Raw genomic sequence first — 20,140 nt, 5'->3', positions numbered from 1 at the left:
TCGGGGTTGACGTTCAGCCAGAGAGACGTCGATATGTACTCCATGGAGCAAAAGATTTGCCGTTTTTGCAGACATCAGTGCCGCTCATACTCGGACCTGGTGAAGCACGTGGAGGAGAGTCACATAGGACAGAGGGCCTTCAAATGTCCCGTATGTGACAAGGAGTTTGCTCGTAGAGACAAGTTTTCTATTCACTACCGAATTCACTCCGGCGTAAAACCTCACTCTTGCCCTGTCTGCGGGAAATCGTTCACTCAGCGTTCAAACTGTATCATTCACATGAGGACCCACACCGGCGCCAAACCCCACTCTTGTCCCGTCTGTAGGAAACTGTTTGCTCAGAGCTCAAACCTCAACCTTCACATGAGAACTCACAGCGGCGTCAGGCCTCACCTTTGTCCTCACTGTGGTAAAACTTTTACGGACAGCTCGGCCCTTAAAGTTCACGTGAGAATTCACACCGGCGTCAGACCGTACTCTTGCCACGTCTGCGGGAAAGTGTTTAATCAAAACTCAAACCTTAAGGTTCACATGAGAACGCACACAGGCAGAGGCGCCGGCGAGGGGAAAGAAGTATGGGAACAATATTAGTGGTTATTTTTGCAACAAATGTGGCAAAATGGTTACCCACAATCCTCTCAAACGGTGTAAATGATCACACTGGTGCAAAGTTGAGGATGCACAGTGTAGGCCTGTCACACAATTAATTGAGCAAGAACTTTGCATAATCGTCAGAATTGTTTCCATTCATCTGTTGAAGATTATTAATTAAAACAAAAACGTAAAGAATAGATCTACAAGCTCACAATGTGTGTGTGAGTGATGTGATATGTTGTGAGCTGGTATATCATGGATTTTTTTTGTGTGTGTAAATTTAAGTATATGGCTTGTTTACAAATCTGAAAGTAAAACGGACATGTCATTTTATCAACAGTATATGTTCCCATGTTCAATGCAAACAGCAACAAGATAATTAATTTCAATAAATGGTATGACAATCAATCGTTGATCATGATCATGACGGCCCTACATGAGGGTCCATGAAGCACAGAAACGGTTTACTACTTCTACTATTACTCTGTAGTGTACAGGTAGAACTATGTCATATTCTCATTCCAAAGAGTAGAAGCCCTAATGGCAAAGGCTTGATCACCATTGTTCCTTTTATCTGGATTTAGGAACCACCGGTAAAATACAATCTGAGGATATCAGGACAGGCAGCCAATTGGCTTATAGGGATTTAACTGATAGTCAAGGCCATCTGAGTTTCTAATCATAATATAAATTCTAAAATAATGCAGGAGTTAAAGGTAGGGTAAGTAATATTGTTTTGTTAAAATAAGTGTTAAATAGCTCTATATTCTGATAGTAATTATTGCTATATAGAGTGTTTGTTCAGTAACAGGGTCTCCCCGTCTCTCCTGCTCTTTATTTAGTAAACAAAAAATTCATTTTCAGGTTGGGATATCAATTTTATCCAATCAGGAGAGAGAATTTGCACAGAATACAGATTAAACAAGTGACATTGGAGGTGATGGCACTGAGCAGACAAAATTGGAATTGAAGCTGATAAATGACTAGATTGGCTGCAATTTTTCATCCCATCTGAAAATGTATATTCTCTTTATTAAAGCTCCGAAGAGAAGGGGAGACTCCTGTCACTGAACAAACACACTTTAACAATGATTACGATCAGAATGCTTTAAACCTTTTAACAAAAAACCTAAGCCTTCAAATGTCCCGAATGTGGCATGGAGTTTGCTCGTAGAGGCAAGTTGTCTATTCACTACAGAATTCACCCTGGCATAAAATCTCACTCTTGCCCTGTCTGCGGGAAATCGTTTACTCAACGTTCAAACTGTATCGTTCACATGAGAATTCACACCAGCGTCAGACCGTACTCTTGCCACCTCTGCGGGAAAGTGTTTAATCAGAACGGAAACCTTAAGGTTCATATGAGAATGCACATGCGCAGATCCCCCGGCGAGGGGGAAGAAGTGTGGGAACAATATTAGTGGTGGGTGTGGCTAGGTGAGAAACCTTATATTTGGAACACATGTGGAAAATGCACACTGTCGGCCTGTCACGCACGAGCTAATCCCAAGAACTTTGCATAATCTTCAGAATTATTTCCATTCATCTGTTGAAGAATATTCATTAAGACAAAAATGTAAATAGTACAAGCTCACAATGTGTGAGTGATGCGATGCGTTGTGAGCTGGTAGACCATTGATTTTAAATTATTTTTCATTTTTTGTACATTTATATGGCTTGTTTTGTCCATAGAACATCATTCTTTTAGATTATTGGTCATTGTCAGTCATATCTGCACTTTACAAGTTTTGTTTACAAATCTGAAAGTAAAACGGTAATTTTATTAACTGTATATGTTCCAATGTTCAATGCAAACAACAAAATCATTAATTTCAGTAAATTGTATGACAATCTATTTAGCTGATTTTTTCCATGTCCTCACTGTATTGCCTGATTCACCGCCTTTCACTGCCTTTTTGCTATTATTTTAATGTTTTATGCTTTTGCTTTTCTTTTTTGCTTTATTGTTAAATTAGTTGTAACTGTAATTGTATTCTTGCTCTGTAAAGCACTTTGAGCTGCATTTCATGACATGAAAGGTGCTATACAAATAAAGATTATTATTTTATTATTATTATTAGTCTCCCCGTCTCTCCTGCTCTTTATTTAGTAAACAAAAAATTCATTTTCAGGTTGGGATATCAATTTTATCCAATCAGGAGAGAGAATTTGCACAGAATACAGATTAAACAAGTGACATTGGAGGTGATGGCACTGAGCAGACAAAATTGGAATTGAAGCTGATAAATGACTAGATTGGCTGCAATTTTTCATCCCATCTGAAAATGTATATTCTCTTTATTAAAGCTCCGAAGAGAAGGGGAGACTCCTGTCACTGAACAAACACACTTTAACAATGATTACGATCAGAATGCTTTAAACCTTTTAACAAAAAACGTTTTTGTTTTAACCAAAACATATCCACTACAAGTTCTACATAACCCGGAAGCAGGAACATTCAGTGTTGCCATGTCGGCCTATTATAAGCGACTTTTTCTGTAAGATTGTTTGTAAATATTGTTGGTTGCATTTCTTTGGGTTTGTTTGTGTAGTTGATTATTTAGGCTTGTTTCCAACATTTTTAATTATTTAAACCCGTGGTTCTCAAATATTTTCATGACATTTTTTTGTGCCAGGCAGCATTTGTAATATAAATATTCCAAATTTTCCACATTTTATTGCAAGAGTTATTGAAAATAGCAGAGCTCACAACGCGTTGAGCTTGTATAGATCGGCTATTTTCAAATAGCTGACGCAAGATGCATGTAGGTTTAAAGTCCTCATGTAACCCGTCACCCAAGTTGCTTCTTTTGGGATTGTTTTCCTATCTAGACCTGGTTGCTTATTTCTCTCTCTAAATATGGCAACACTGCCCAGAGGCAGGAACAATATTCACAACAAACAGCATTCCTGGCCAAGTTATTTTTTACATTCTTCAGTCTCTGTACTTTTTGACATTTTGTCATTTGTGTACAACATTTGACGTGAAAGCGGTCTTTTAGTCCAAAATGTCAGGAAGACAACAGGTCATCAGATTGTTTCTCCAGGAACGACTGAGTTTGGCTGCTGAGGAGATCTTTGGAGTTGTTGAGAAAAGCATCAGTGAATATGAAGAGCAAGTTGTTCAGTCCAAGAGGGAGGTGGAGCTGCTGAAACAACACATACTGTCCCTCAACACACTGAACACTTGTAAGTGATGTTATTTATTTGTAATTTTCTAAGTGTTAATTGGCTCTATATTCCCATAGTAATAATTGCTATAGTGTTTGTTCAGTATGAGTGGTGTCGTCTCTCCAGCTCATATGAACAGAAAATACATTTTCGGGTTGCAATAGGAGAATCAGGACAAAGAACTCATACAGGATACATGAATCAACAAGTGAAATTGTAAGTGATTAAACGAACAAAAGACAAATTGGTGTCCTGGCCGGAAAATATATTTTCTGTTTAGTGTTTAAAAAAAATCTTTCCTTACCAAAACACATCACCAACTTTAACCTTTTATATGAGGATTTACAGGCTTTATATCACAAGAGTTGGTCAAAACAAATCGATGATAGTGTGTTTAAAAGTTGTTTAAATGTTTGTCTTTGTATTAAAACAGCATTGGTCCATTTAAGAAAAAGGTCACCATCATTTATTTTAATACTATATGAGCTTTCAAAAGGTTCTGCCTGCAGAACAAGTAAAAACAAAGCCATATTTCATCGCTTTTGGGGTCATTTGAACATTTACTCAGGCTTTTGTGAGCACTCAAGTTTTTAAGTTGCTTGATTCAGTATTTAGACATTTGATATTACTTTTATCAGACACGGTTCTATACAAACCCATTGTAATTTCAAACTCCATTTTAACCAGGTTAGATTCATTAAAAACACCTGTCCTTGGTTCTGATGACTGATATTGTCCTTTTATTACATGAGGGGCCGTGTTTTTTCAATTGCGTTTTTCATTATTTTTATTTTTTGATTTGATAGGATTTTTTTTCATTTTCCCCAAAAAATATAAAAAATAAATGAAAAAAGTAATTGAAAAAACAGCCCCTCACACATTAGATTAGAAGGACAATATCAGTCATCAGAACCAAGGACGGGTGTTTTCAATGAATATTACATGGTTAAAATGGAGTTTGAAGTTACAATGGATTTATAAGGGGGCGTGTCTGATAAAATGAATATCAAATATCTAAATACTGAATCAAGCAACTCAATGTCTGGGGTGCTCACAAAATGACCCCAAACTTGTTTTGAAAGTGAAATATTAAGTAAAAATGTATGTTACAACTTTAATAAATCAAGTAATAATGCAGTTTTTTTAGAAGTCTGTATCTGCACCCAGAATCACAGCTACTCTATAACGGGTCTAAGGTAAACCCTACTGGAAACCTGTATTGCATTATCAGTATCGATTGATTTGACCATGCAATGAATCAGTCATCCGATATTGGCCAGAATTTCTATATCTACTACTAGTCAGTAATTGCCCCTTTGTCAAGTCCAGACCTATAGAGAGAGAGTTGCGCCATGCACCCTCTGATCTTGCCGCAAAGCGGGATGTTGCCTCCTGTACTTCCAAACATTGAGATAGAACGAGAACTTCCACATTCCATTCTGTAAGAATGGAATGCGGAAGTTCTCGTTCAATGGGAGTCTACACTAGTGTCATCACTCTCATAGTTCTATCACACTGGTCAAGTCCCGCTCGTGGTCCTGCCCCTCTTCACACCCATTGGTTGCTGTTGCTTGGACAAAAATCCTAGTATTGATAATTAATGTATTCATTTTGCTTTCTCTCTGTCAGATTCCCAGCCAGTCTCTGAGGAGCTGCTTCCTTTACAACAGCTGAACCCTAGACAGGAGCTGATGTCCAGTCAGGAGGATGAGGCCGTTCAACATCAGTCTCCACAAGTTAAAGAGGAACAGGTGGACCTCAGCATCATTCCACACTCTGAGACCTGTATTTACGACATTGTAACAAATGGATGTGTTACATCAGAAGTCACCAGTGACAGTCAAAGTCAGCTGATCCCCTCTCCCACGGTAACTGTTCAACAGTCTCCACAAGTAAAAGAGGTGGACCTCATTCCAGACTCTGAGACCAGTATTTCCAACATTGTTGTGACAAATGGATTTGTTAATTCAGAAAGCACCAGGGACAGTCAGCTGCAAAAGAGTTGCCATTTTTGCAGTCAACAGTTCCACTCATGCTCAGATCTGGCAAAGCACGTGAAGGAGAGTCACATAGGACAGAAAGCCTTCAAATGTCCCGAATGTGGCATGGAGTTTGCTCGTAGAGGCAAGTTGTCTATTCACTACAGAATTCACCCTGGCATAAAATCTCACTCTTGCCCTGTCTGCGGGAAATCGTTTACTCAACGTTCAAACTGTATCGTTCACATGAGAATTCACACCAGCGTCAGACCGTACTCTTGCCACCTCTGCGGGAAAGTGTTTAATCAGAACGGAAACCTTAAGGTTCATATGAGAATGCACATGCGCAGATCCCCCGGCGAGGGGGAAGAAGTGTGGGAACAATATTAGTGGTGGGTGTGGCTAGGTGAGAAACCTTATATTTGGAACACATGTGGAAAATGCACACTGTCGGCCTGTCACGCACGAGCTAATCCCAAGAACTTTGCATAATCTTCAGAATTATTTCCATTCATCTGTTGAAGAATATTCATTAAGACAAAAATGTAAATAGTACAAGCTCACAATGTGTGAGTGATGCGATGCGTTGTGAGCTGGTAGACCATTGATTTTAAATTATTTTTCATTTTTTGTACATTTATATGGCTTGTTTTGTCCATAGAACATCATTCTTTTAGATTATTGGTCATTGTCAGTCATATCTGCACTTTACAAGTTTTGTTTACAAATCTGAAAGTAAAACGGTAATTTTATTAACTGTATATGTTCCAATGTTCAATGCAAACAACAAAATCATTAATTTCAGTAAATTGTATGACAATCTATTTAGCTGATTTTTTCCATGTCCTCACTGTATTGCCTGATTCACCGCCTTTCACTGCCTTTTTGCTATTATTTTAATGTTTTATGCTTTTGCTTTTCTTTTTTGCTTTATTGTTAAATTAGTTGTAACTGTAATTGTATTCTTGCTCTGTAAAGCACTTTGAGCTGCATTTCATGACATGAAAGGTGCTATACAAATAAAGATTATTATTTTATTATTATTATTATTATTATTATTATTATTATTATTATTATTATTATTATTATTATATGAGGGTCCATGAAGCACATACACGGTTTACTACTTCTTCTACTATTACTATTACTGTGTAGTGAGTGTACAGGCTAGAGTAGAGGGCCAGAGGCCCTAATGGCTTGATCACCATTGTTCCTTTTATCTGGATTTAGGAACCACCGGTAAGATACGGTAAGATTTAAAAGATTTAAAAGATCTAGAATATTCTTAACTGATAGCCAAGCCCATCTGAGTTTTTAAACTAATCATAATATAAATTCTGAAATAATGCAAGAGTTAAAGGTAGGGTAAGTGATATTGTTTTGTTAAAATAAGTGTTGAATAGCTCTATGTTCTGATAGTGATCATTGCTATTTAGAGTGTTTGTTCAGTAACAGGGTCTCCCGTCTCTCCTGCTCTTTAGTAAACAGAAAATGCATTTTCAGGTTGGGATACCAATTTTGTTCAATTAGGAGAAAGAACTTGAATACAGATTAAACAAGTGAAATTGGAAGTGATGACACTAAGAAATGAGCAGACAGAATTGGAATTGAAGCTGATAAATGACTACTCTTTCCTGATTGGCTGCAATTTTAAACCCTACCTGAACATGTATTTTCTGTTCATTAAAGAGCCGGTGGAGACTCCTGAACAAACACTCTTTAACAATGATTACCATCAGAATATAGTGCTTTAATGTCTTAACAAAAACACTTTTTGTTTTAACCAAAACACATCATTTACCCCACCTTTAACAAAATATTGTTTTTTAAAACTGGTACAATTAAAGAGCTGTGATGAGTTTGTGACTTTATTGTCATTTTGTGTTTCATCAGTTTTATGTTCAATTTGTTATATATGTGAAATAAATATTTCTGTAATTTCAGTTAATTCTTTAATCTGCATAATTTCAAATATCCAGGCCAGCAGCTGGCAATAGAGGTAGCATCAGACCAAAGATTGTATCAGACTACAAGTTTGACATAAACCGGAAGCAGGAACAATAACGCAACAGAGCAGTGTTGCCATGTCCGCTTATTATAAGCGACTTTGGGTTTGTTCTTCTGTAAAGTTGCTTATTGGTAGTTGCGGGTTTCGTTTTTTTGGGGGCTTGTTACTAAAGTGTAGTTGATTATTTGGGCTTGTTTCCTAAACGTTGTTTTAAACCACTGTTTCTCAAACATTTTCACGTCAAGCCTTGACAGTCAAGGACCGTCCTGGACCCCCCAAATTAATATGTATTTGTCATTCGGTCCACCGACCCCATCTGAAAACATTTTATCTTGTACCCACACCGGGAGCCCCATACAAGATTTGTGTTGTTAAAAAGTTTCAAAAATATCCAAAATTACCAATTTTCCCCCCTCCTCATTATTATTTTTGTTGTTGAAAATAGCAGATCGACAAGTTCACAACATGTTGCGAAGAGCTTGTAGGTCGGCAAATAGCCTTAGTCGCTTCTTTTGGGCTTGTTTTCATAGACCTGGTTGCTTATCTCTCTCGCAAAACCTGGCAACATTGACGTTGACGTTGAAAAAATGACGTTGGTGACCTTTCCTTAATTTATGGAAGGAAGCAGGAACAATAACAACACAACAGCCAGACAGAGCTCCAGCTGTCAGACAGGCAGTCCCGTCTACGTTACTTTATAACTCTTATGATCCCGCCGGCAGTATATATTGTTCAGTCTTCGTACTTTTTGACATTGTGTACATTTGTGTACAACTGTGATTAAGATTAGAAAGTGCTCTTATATAGGTCCAAAATGTCAGGAAGACAACAGATCATCAGATTGTTTCTCCAGGAACGGCTGACTCTGGCTGCTGAGGAGATCTTTGGTGTTGTTGAGAAAAGCATCAGTGAATATGAAGAGCAAGTTGTTCAGTCCAAGAGGGAGGTGGAGCAGCTGAAACAACACATACTGACCCTCAACACACTGACTCACTTACACCTGGGCACCATGGGTATGATTAGTCAGTGGTGGAAGAAGTGCACAGCAATACCACAATATAAAAATACTCTGTTACAAGTAAAAGTCCTGTGTTACTTGAGTAAAAGTACACAAGTTTTGGCATTACAATTTACAAAGTACCAAAAGTAATAGTACCAAAATGTTGATACCAAATACCATGTAATACCAAATGTCAGAAAATAGCCTAGGTATTAAGGCTAAAGTGGTTAATGTATGTTTTGTAATATAATGATTTATATCTGCAAAGTAACTGGTAACTAAAGTTTTTAAATAATTGTAATGGTGTAAAGTTGAACTTACAATGGGTTTATATAGGAAGGGGACATGTCTGATAAAATGAATATCAAATATCTAAATACTTTAATACTATAATATCTACTTCATAGTCAGTAATTGACCCTTTGTGAAGTCCCGACCGTGGTCCCGCCCCTCTTCGCACCCATTGGTTGCTGTTGTTTGGTTGGGCAAAAATCCTCTCTCTCCATCCACTACCATTGCCTCGTATTGATATTTAATGTATTCAATTTTGCTCTCTCTCTGTCAGATTCCCAGCCAGTCTCTGAGGAGCTGCTTCCTTTTCAACAGCTGAACCCTAGACAGGAGCTGATGTCCAGTCAGGAGGATGAGGCCGTTCAACGTCAGTCTCCACCAGTAAAAGAGGAACAGGTGGACCTCAGCATCATTCCACACTCTGAGACCAGTATTTACAACATTGTGACAAATGGATTTGTTACATCAGAAGTCACCAGAGACAGTCAGCTGATCCCTTCTTATACCCCGGAAACTGTTCAACAGTCTCCACAAGTAAAAGAGGAACAGGTGGACCTCATTCCAGACCCTGAGACCAGTATTTCCAACATTGTTGTGACAAATGGATTTGTTAATTCAGAAAGCACCAGGGACAGTCGGCTGCAAAATATTTGCCGTTTTTGCTGCAAACGGTTCCACTCATGCTCAGATATGGCAAAGCACGTGAAGGAGAGTCATATAAGACAGAAAGCCTTCAAATGTCCTGAATGTGACAAGGCGTTCACTCATAAAGAAAACTTAACTGATCACTACAGAATTCACACTGTTGTAAAACCTCACTCTTGCCCTGTCTGCGGGAAATTGTTTACTCAACGCTCAACCGTTAAAATTCACATGAGAACTCACACCGGCGACAAACCTCACTCTTGCCCCGTCTGCGGGAAATTGTTTACTCATAGCTCAACCGTTAAAGTTCACATGAGAACTCACACCGGCGAGAAACCTCACTCTTGCCCTGTCTGCGGGAAATTGTTTACTCATCTTTCAACCGTTAAAGTTCACATGGCAATCCACACCGGCGACAAACCTCACTCTTGCCCTGTCTGCGGGAAATTGTTTGCTCAGAGGCCAAACCTTAAGGTACACATGAGAACTCACACAGGGGAGAAACCTTATTTTTGCAGCAAATGTGACAAAATGGTTGCCCACAGCACTCATCTGAAAAAGTGTGAAAAGTAGGACTTAGGCGATGTGGAAAAAAATCAGCCCAGTCCCAGTGGAGTGGACGTGCCTTTTGGGGAAAAGTCCTTATGCTGCAAACAAAAAGATCACACTGGTACAAACTTAAGGATGCACGGCGTAGGCCTGTTACAATTATTACACGATCGTATGATCTCAATTATTTGAGCTAATTGCAGTTATTTTTGCATAATCGTCAGAATTGTTTCCATACTTCTGTCGAAGATTTAAAAAAATAATTCAAATAGCAGATCTAGAAGCTCACAACACATCATGATGCAACGGGTTGTGAGCTTGTAGATTGACGAGTTTCGCTATTTTTTTATGTGTTTGAATGTGTACATATTTTTGTTTGTTATTAGATAAATTATTAAATAATAATTATGTATTATTATTATTATTATTATTATTAAGGGTGTGACTTGTATGGGCAATAGTATATTATTTTGATTATTGCTCATTTTCAGTAATTTATTGAAGTTATATATGAGCCTGAAAGGCAAACATAAATGTAATTTTTTGTTTCTAGGCTGATGCCCGTTGGGAATGCCTGTCCCATCTGTCTGTGTCCCTTTTATGCCCATATATGGAGATTGCGACGCGCTGTGAGCTTGTAGATCGGCTATTTCCACTATTCATGTTTTATTGAAAGTACTAAAGTACTAAATAAATATGTCTAAATGTATATTTCTTTGTATATTTAGGTTATTTGTCATATCTGCCCTGTGTAACTTCAAAGCCTAAAAGCCAAACAGAAATGTATATGTTCCAGTGTCCAACGACAAAAACACATTATATCATTAATCACAATTATTTGTGTGACAATTAATCGTCATGTAAAATGTCACAACAGTGACGGCCCTAATCACTCCCTCGTGTTCTCTGAGATATGCACGCCGAGTTTGACTCGCACGCCAAATATCTCAGGGGGAGAGGCCTTGTCCAGTCTGTTTGGAGGTATTCCAAAGTGTTATACATGTTGCACTAAATCAGATCCCCAGATGACAGTGAAGTGTGGGGGGGGGGGGGGTCCCCAAATGACAGTGAAGTGGGGGGGGGGGTCCCCAGATGACAGTGGAGTGACAATGTAAGCCTTTTTAATACCTCAAAAAGAAATGAAAGCACACAGCGCCTCGCAGCGTTGTGAGCTTGTAGATCGGCTATTTTCACAATATTTATCTGTGGAACCGTGTCAAACTAAATGTAATGCCTCAACTCCTACAATTCTAAGTGCTTGTCAGGGTGGGGGGTCCCCAGTTCAAATATGATTATTTTAGGGGGTCCCCAGTTCAAATATGATTATTTTGGGGGGTCCCCAGTTCAAATATGATTATTTTGGTGGGTCCCCAGTTCAAATATGATTATTTTGGTGGGTCCCCAGTTCAAATATGATTATTTTGAGAGGTTGTGGCCTGGAAAAGTTGAGAACCACTGCAGTAAATCATAGCTAACTCCCACATGTAACATCATGGTGATGCACACTGATCTAATGTTAATGGGGGCTCCAAGGGAACAAGGTTGGGAACCACTGGGAGACGACAGACAGTGGAGTACACAATTCCTACTTAAATGGAAGTCATCATGATAGATGACCTTATTTACACTGTGTGTAATACAATAGTTCTAAATAAAAGTTATTTTGCTGTTTATAAGTGTATATTTAATAGATGCTTCTTAATCAAAAGCTTAACAATAGTTGTGTCCTATTCTGTTTTTGCATTCTTGCTGGTATAAAAAAAATAAACTAAAGACAGTGCATGTAATGAATAATGTAGCCTAATGAGTATTGCATTGTAATTTTCGATGCGACGCATTGTGAGCTTGTAGATAGGCTATTTCCACTGAACACATTATGAGAATAAAATATTAAATATGGCGTATTTTGGCCATAATATAATGTTTATTTTGATTATTGGTATCAGTCATTGTCAGTCAGACAGACAGACAGTCTTTGTGTATTTAAGTGTTTTGTCATATCTGTCTGCCCCATAATTTTTTTGTTTACTAAGCCTAAAAGCCACATGATTAAATACTTAATCACAATTATTTGTATGACAATCGGCAATGTAAAATTCATAATCGTGACAGCCCTAGTTGGTAGAGCATTCCACTGTGTGTACTCGCATAGTAGAATCATAGGGATTTAAAATAACTAGAATATACCTAAACGATAGCAACGCCCTTCTGAGTCTTAAACTAATCAGTGAGATACATTCTAAAATGAACAGTAATCTAATGCAAGCGTTAATTAAATATTGTTACTGTTTTAAAACGGGTGCAAATTGAGCTGTGACGAGTTTGTGACTTAATGGGATTTTGTGTTTCATCTCTGTTCTATGTTCTCAGTTTGTTAATATTTGAAATAAAGATTTCTGTAACTTCACTTCAGTTACAGTTCGGTTAACTTGACATTGATTTTTCAAGCAATCTATAGCATACGTTCAGATACTGTCTGGAACTATATGGCAATCTATGGTGCAAAAACAAATCTCCATTCTCCAGGCCAGCAGATGGCAATAGCGGTAAAGTCAGGGTACCCGGAAGTACATGCAATGTTCAGATTATTCACCATAACAACAACATTGAGCAACATCTTCAGACGAGCAGTCGAGTCCATATACTCTAAACTCTTCAGTGTTGGTCCTTTTTTGGGGGGGGTCATTTGTGTACATCAGTGATTTGATGTGAAAGTGGTCTTTTGGTCCAAAATGTCAGGAACACAACATCTCAGATTGTTTCTCCAGGAACGACTGACTCTGGCTGCTGAGGAGATCTTTGGTGTTGTTGAGAAAAGCATCAGTGAATATGAAGAGCAAGTTGTTCAGTCCAAGAGGGAGGTGGAGCAGCTGAAACAACACATACTGACCCTGACCACAGTACAACCTCACATACACCTGGACACTAAAGGTACGATTAGTCAGCCTTTTATATTAGGTTTTACCTTTGGTCAAAGTCAACAGATGAAAGTGTGATTACAAGTCATTTGTATTATTATTAAAACTGCCCTTTATTGGTCCATATAACATTTAAGTTGACGATTAATTGTCACTCAAATAATTGCGATTAACGATTTAATTGTGTGTTTGGCATTGAACATTGGAACATTATTATGAAGCCTTCTAGGCTGGTCCTCCAGGTTGGGGGTTGGGCGTGGGGTTAACTTCCCCATCCTGTGAAAAAAGCGGTAGTTACAGAAACAATGACAAATGAAGCCTTTTAGGCTTTGTAATCAAAAACTGCACGGGCAGATATGACAAATAACTGAAATATACAAAGAAATTATTGGCACATTTAATCATTTTTATACATGTAAAAATAGAAGTAATAGCTGATCTACAAGCTTACAACACGTCACAAAGTGACGCGTTGTAAGCTTGTAGATCAGCTATTTCTGCTGTTTTTTATATTTGAAAATGTGTGAACATTTTTCAATATGGAAACGATTAAATATCGCGATTAGACGTTAGTATAATAATTGACAGGCCTATACATGGCAGTGTTTTAATACCTTGAATTAATGCTTGACATGTAGATTGACATAAGATGGTCATTCTAAAGACAACGTTTGACATTTTATTTTGGTTTGTGCCAAAATAACAATGACATTTCTTCTTAGTTTACTAATTGTGATGTCACGTTATACATATTCAGATTCAACATTATTGTTGCATCTATTTTGCACCCAGAATCACACTCACTGTAGCCGTATACCAGGTATAAGGTAAATTAAGGTAAAAAAAAAATATTGATTGATTTGACAATTAAATGGTCTTCCGATGGTTGATGCGAAGATAATATTACTCCTTCTCTACTTCATCATTTTGATCCCAATATACCAGACCAATGTGTGAAGTGCAATGTGAAGAAGGATACATTAAATCACTGTTTATGGCAATGCCCAGAGATCATGGAAGTTTTTGAAAAAGGTACTTGGTATATTATCCCAGATAAGAGGATATTACTATCTGCCCACAGCTGTGCATTTTGGGCATGTTTCCTGAGAATCTCAAAGTTAACAGTTAAAAAAAAGTATGATTATATTTCTCCAGACTAAACATACAATTGGACTCTTGGAAAAACCCAGATAAACCAGACATCAGGCAATAGTACAGAGAATTGTCAAATTGTCTTGCCCTAGAGAAATTGACTTTTGCCATTAAAGGGAAATCTGCCATCTTTCAAGAAATATGGGGACAGTTCATATATTTTATGGAAGGCAATCCTTTAGGAACTGTATTAATAGATGGCTATTAAATAATTATATTGGTTTTTGTGTTTTTTTTAATGTGATGTCTATCTACTCTGTTTGTTTGTGCAGCTTATAGGTATTTTATAAACATAAGAGCCATACTATTGCCATGTTTTATATAAATAAAAAATGCCAATAATTATATTCTTTAAGAAAAAAAAAAATTGGTCATCCGATATTGGCCCGAATTTCAATATCGTCCATCCCTACTTCATAGTCAGTAATTGTTTGCTCTCTCTCTCTGTCAGATTCCCAGCCAGTCTCTGAGGAGCTGCTTCCTTTACAACAGCTGAACCCTAGACAGGAGCTGATGTCCAGTCAGGAGCATGAGGCCGTTCAACATCAGTCTCCACAAGTTAAAGAGGAACAGGTGGACCTCCGCATCATTCCACACTCTGAGACCAGTATTTACAACATTGTGACAAATGGATTTGTTACATCAGAAAGCACCAGTGACAGTCAGCTGATCCCTCCTTATACCACGTCCACGGTAGCTGTTCAACATTCCACAGACGCAAAAGAGGAACGGATGGACCTCGGCATCGTTCCAGACTCTGAGACCTGTAGTTCCAACATTGTGGCAAATGGATTAGTTAAATCAGAAAGCACAATTAACAGCCTGCTGATCCCTTCTTATACCACGGTAACTGCTCAACATTCCACCCGAGTAAAAGAGGAACAGGCGGACATCAGCATCATTCCAGGCTCTGAGACCAGTATTTCCATCAGTGGGATAAATGGATTTGTTACATCAGAAAGCGCCAGCGACAGTCAGCTGATCCCTTCTCACGGCACAGACACTGCGATCACAAGCCACGATGTCGCAAACGATTGTTTCGAGAGTGAAGGACCGGGCTTGGCGTTCGGCCAGAGTGCCGACGTTTACTGTATAGTGCAAAAGATTTGCTGTTTTTGCAGGAAGCAGTTTCACTCGTACGCAGAACTGATGAAGCATGTGGAGGAGAGTCACACGGGACATAAAGCCTTCAAATGCCCTGAGTGTGACAAGGAGTTCGCCTGCAGAGACACCTGGGCGGATCACTGTAGGATTCACACGGGCGTCAAACCTCACTCTTGTCCTGTCTGCGGGAAATTGTTTACTCTACACTCATGCCTTGAAGTTCACATGAGAACTCACACAGGTGAGAAACCTTATTGTTGCAACAAGCGTGGCAAAATGGTTGGCTACACAGCAATCATCTCAAAAGGTGACAAATGTAGGGCTCGGCGTAATGGACAAAATCTAATACATATTTTGACCAAATACCTCTATCTATTGGTGCTTTAACAAAATATTTACACAATGAGATCTTTTTTTAAATAAATATTCAGCCATAACGCCTATATATAATAACTTAAAGGAGTACTTCACCCAAAAAAAATCTTATTTTCGAGCAATTACACACCCCATGAAGCCTTGAAATCAACCGGCGGAGACTCAAAGAGTCTCCTACAGTACTGACCGATGACCCGTCATCAAATTATTGGCTCAGGAATGCGACAAAAACAAAAAAATCTCCATCGATAGAAAATAAGTAATGTTTTGGGTGAACTACTCAAGTGGGTCAAGGCAAATAATAGAACAGCTAGGACTTCTGAAAATCTGACATTAATCGTAATCGTTTTTGTGATATAAAAGAAAACATGTTATCACAGAGATTTTTATTTATTATGAAATTGTCCATCATACACTGGACATGAGTTGTACTTGGAACGCTTTTTCCCCCCATTCTCTTATTCTCTTGCCAAAAATAGCCGATCTACAAGCTCACAACGCATCGAGCTTGTCGATCTGCAATTGTTGGCTAAATGTTCACCCCAGGATATGGAATGCTGGGGTGCAAGTGGTTAACAAAAGTGCCATTTTAAGGGTTTTAAGCATAATTATTTTGGCCACAGTATTTTATTTTAGTTTATTTAGACGGGACAATGCACATTAACTCTCTTAGGAAGCGAGATACAGCCTTTTTCAGTTATAAGTTAAACAAAGAGTGGATGGAGCTGCAAATCTTCAGATAATGATATCTTGGGTTCTGAATATTTTTTTCCCCCAAAAAAATATAATAATAATAATAATATATATATATATATATATATATTTTTTTTTTTTTCACTCTGGATTTTTCGTTCTGGCACTGAAGGCATTCAGAGAAAACTCGGGATAACTCGGGGCTTGGCACTGAGAGAGTTAATGAACATTCAATACATGAATGTGAAGTCAAGCAACTGAACATGATCATGAGCTAGAAGCTCATTTCCATCTGCAGTCCCCACATACTGTATAAAAACACCACAATAACAACATGACAAATACAGAAGAGAACATACAAAAAAAAGATTTAAAGGATACCATATCTAGTTTAAATTTAACTAAAATCCTAAATAAATACTATGAAGTCCTAAACAGCAGAATCAGAATATCTAATGCCAGATTTGAAATATCTAAGATTTAAAGTTTATCGATAATCCTAACATGGAATTCTCAGATCGTCCCATCCTTATATTATGTATATCGTCTCTGTCGGGTGGAAACCTCATATGTCCAAAACTGTTACTTTTCTGGATTCAAATTCAAAAACAGCAAAAGTAGCAGATCTACAAGCTCATAGTCAGTAATTGTTTGCTCTCCCTCTCTCCCGTCAGATTCCCAGCCAGTCTCTGAGGAGCTGCTTCCTTTACAACAGCTGAACCCTAGACAGGAGCTGATGTCCAGTCAGGAGGCTGAGGCCGTTCAACATCAGTCTCCACAAGTTAAAGAACAGATGGACATCAGCATCATTCCAGACTCTGAGACCAGTATTTACAACAGTGGGACAAATGGATTTGTTACATCAGAAAGCACCAGTGACAGTCAGCTGTTCCCTTCTTATACCACAGAAACTGCGACCACAAGCCATGATGTCGCAAACAAATGCAACGAGAGTGACGAAGCGGGCTGGACGTTCAGCCAGAGAGACGACGACATTTTCTGTTTGGAGCAAATTGTTTGCAGTATTTGCAGACAGCGGTTCCACAGAGACGCAGACCTGATGAAACACGTGAAAGACACTCACATAGGACATAAAGCCTTCAAATGTCCCGATTGTGACTGCGAGTACACTCGCAGAGACAAGTTGGCTATTCACTATAGAATTCACACTGGCGTGAAACCTCACTCTTGCCATGTCTGCGGGAAATCCTTCACTAAACGCTCATGCCTTACAGTTCACATGAGAATCCACACAGGTGAGAAACCTTATTTTTGCAACAAATGTGGCAAAATGGTCGCCTACAGCAACCATCTCAAAAGGTGTCAAATGTAGGGCTCGGCGAAATAGACAAAATCTATATTTTGACCAAATACCTTTATCTATTGGTGCTTTAACAAAATATTTACACAATGAGATTTTTTTTAAAATAAATATTCAGCCTTAATGCCTATATAATAACTTAAAGTAGAGTAGTTAGAGTAGTTCACCCAAAAAAAGTACTTATTTTGTATCAATTACACACCCCACGAAGCCTTGAATTCTTGGAGATTTGTAGTTTTTGTCGCATTCCTAAGCCAATAATTTGATGACCGGCGGAGACTCAGCGAGTCTCCTATTGACCGATGACCCGGTCATCAAATTATTGGCTCAGGAATGCGACAAAAACTAAAAATCTCCTATCGATAGAAAATAAGTAATGTTTTGGGTGAACTACTCCTTTAAGATAATAGAACAGATTGGACTTCTGAAAATCGGATGTTACCGTAATCGTAATCGTTTTCGTGATATAAAAGTTTGGGTGAACTACTCCTTTAAGATAATAGAACAGATTGGACTTCTGAAAATCGTATGTTACCGTAATCGTTTTCGTGATATAAAAAAAGCCCAATAAACTTTGTCTAAGTCTTTGATTTATTATGAAATTGTCCATCATACACTGGACATGAGTTGTACTTGGAACGCTTTTCCCCCTCAATTCTCTTTGCCAAAAATAGCCGATCTACAAGTTCACAACGCATCGAGCTTGTCGATCTGCAATTGTTGGCTAATGTTCCTCCCAGAATACGGATGCTGGGGTGCAAGTGGTTAACAAAAGTGGCATTTTAAGAGCATAATTATTTTGGCCGCAGCATTTGTTTATTTAGACGGGACAATGCACATTAATGAACATTCAATACGTGAATGTGAATTCAATCAACTGAACATGATCATGAGCTAGAAGCTCATTTCCATCCGCAGTCCCCACATACCGTATAAAAACACCACAATAACAACATGACAAATACAGAACAGAACTTACAAAAAAATTATTTCAAGGATACTTAGCTAAAAACCTAAATAAATACTATGAAGTCCTAAACAACAGAATATCTAATGCCTGATTTGAAATATCTAAGATTTAAAGTTTTTTTTATCGATATCTTAACGTCCCATCCTTATATGTATATCGTCTCTATTGGGTGGAAACCAAACAGACATCCAAAACTGGATTCAAGTTCAAAAACAGCAAAAGTAGCAGATCTACAAGCTCATAGTCAGTAATTGTTTGCTCTCTCCCTCGCTGTCAGATTCCCAGCCAGTCTCTGAGGAGCTGCTTCCTTTACAACAGCTGAACCCTAGACAGGAGCTGATGTCCAGTCAGGAGGCTGAGGCCGTTCAACATCAGTCTCCACAAGTTAAAGAACAGATGGACATCAGCATCATTCCAGAGTCTGAGACCAGTATTTACAACAGTGGGACAAATGGATTTGTTACATCAGAAAGCACCAGTGACAGTCAGCTGTTCCCTTCTTATACCACAGAAACTGCGATGATCACAAGCCACGATGTCGCAAACAAATGCAACGAGAGTGACGAAGCGGGCTGGACGTTCAGCCAGAGAGAAGACGACATTTTCTGTTTGGAGCAAATTGTTTGCAGTATTTGCAGACAGCGGTTCCACAGAGACACAGACCTGATGAAACACGTGAAAGACACTCACATAGGACATAAAGCCTTCAAATGTCCCGATTGTGACTGCGAGTACACTCGCAGAGACAAGCTGGCTATTCACTATAGAGTTCACACTGGCGTGAAACCTCACTCTTGCCATGTCTGCGGGAAATCCTTCACTAAACGCTCATGCCTTACAGTTCACATGAGAATCCACACAGGTGAGAAACCTTATTTTTGCAACAAATGTGGCAAAATGGTCGCCTACAGCTACCATCTCAAAAGGTGTCAAATGTAGGGCTGGATGAAATCGAATTTATTGTTGGATCAAATACCTCTATTTTTGATAAATATTCAGCCTTAATGCCTATATAATAACTTGGTTAAAGGGAAGATTTTAACCCATTTTGAAAGGAAGAAAATGCTGTATTTTTTATATAGAAATGATTTATCTGTTTGATAGCGCTAAATTAAATTGATTGAAAAGCTTGCATTATTCGTGTGTCCCCTTTTGTTTTGTATCGAGAGTCAAGAGGGTTTATTTGTCACTCACTCATACGAGTACAAGCAGTGAAAAGTCTTGTGGCATGTTCCACAAGACTTCTAAAAACAATACAATATACACCAGATAATAATAGATAATACTGGAAATGAAAAGAACAAGAAAAATTACAGTAAAAAAATAAAACAAAAACATGTAGCAAAAAAACATTCCCTTGGAGGATTTGC

The 20,140-nt window shown here is 38.3% G+C and overlaps 2 protein-coding genes across 3 annotated transcripts in view; both read left to right on the top strand.

The window, feature by feature from the left end:
* LOC308098817 (uncharacterized protein) overlaps nt 1-6,682 on the top strand; it is a 53,673-nt gene extending 46,991 nt beyond the window's left edge. Inside the window, exons 2-3 of the mRNA XM_080447264.1 lie at nt 1-3,783; nt 5,395-6,682. The exon at nt 1-3,783 is cut by the window's left edge and continues 437 nt beyond it. Of these exons, the coding sequence (XP_080303390.1) occupies nt 1-591 (591 nt within the window). The 3' untranslated portion in view covers nt 592-3,783; nt 5,395-6,682. The remainder of the gene's footprint in view (nt 3,784-5,394) is intronic.
* A 1,722-nt stretch (nt 6,683-8,404) lies between these two features.
* LOC308098610 (uncharacterized protein) lies at nt 8,405-19,830 on the top strand. 2 transcript variants are annotated; one of them, XM_080447019.1, is made up of 4 exons: nt 8,405-8,765; nt 14,759-15,652; nt 17,154-17,735; nt 19,048-19,830. In XM_080447019.1, the coding sequence occupies exons 1-4, from the start codon at nt 8,567-8,569 to the stop codon at nt 19,707-19,709; spliced, it is 2,337 nt and encodes a 778-aa protein (XP_080303145.1). In that variant the 5' UTR covers nt 8,405-8,566; the 3' UTR covers nt 19,710-19,830. The 2 variants fall into 2 exon arrangements, with proteins under 2 accessions (XP_080303145.1, XP_080303144.1); XM_080447018.1 differs by lacking the exon at nt 8,405-8,765 and adding an exon at nt 12,861-13,168 and having other exon boundaries at nt 19,048-19,829.
* Nucleotides 19,831-20,140: the final 310 nt, after the last annotated feature.

Source organism: Gymnoscopelus braueri (assembly GCF_963280865.1).
Source record: "Gymnoscopelus braueri genome assembly, chromosome: 2".
In the NCBI taxonomy this organism is placed as follows: Eukaryota; Metazoa; Chordata; class Actinopteri; order Myctophiformes; family Myctophidae; genus Gymnoscopelus; species Gymnoscopelus braueri.
This window is presented reverse-complemented; position numbering and strand designations above follow the sequence as displayed.

Bases quoted from the DNA above. Each gene is read 5' to 3' on its own strand.
- LOC308098610 (XM_080447019.1), top strand. From the start codon at position 8,567: ATGTCAGGAAGACAACAGATCATCAGATTGTTTCTCCAGGAACGGCTG. The intron at 15,653-17,153 runs GTGAGAAACCTT...CTCTCCCGTCAG, and splicing joins TCACATGAGAACTCACACAG to ATTCCCAGCCAGTCTCTGAG. The intron at 17,736-19,047 runs GTGAGAAACCTT...CCTCGCTGTCAG, and splicing joins TCACATGAGAATCCACACAG to ATTCCCAGCCAGTCTCTGAG.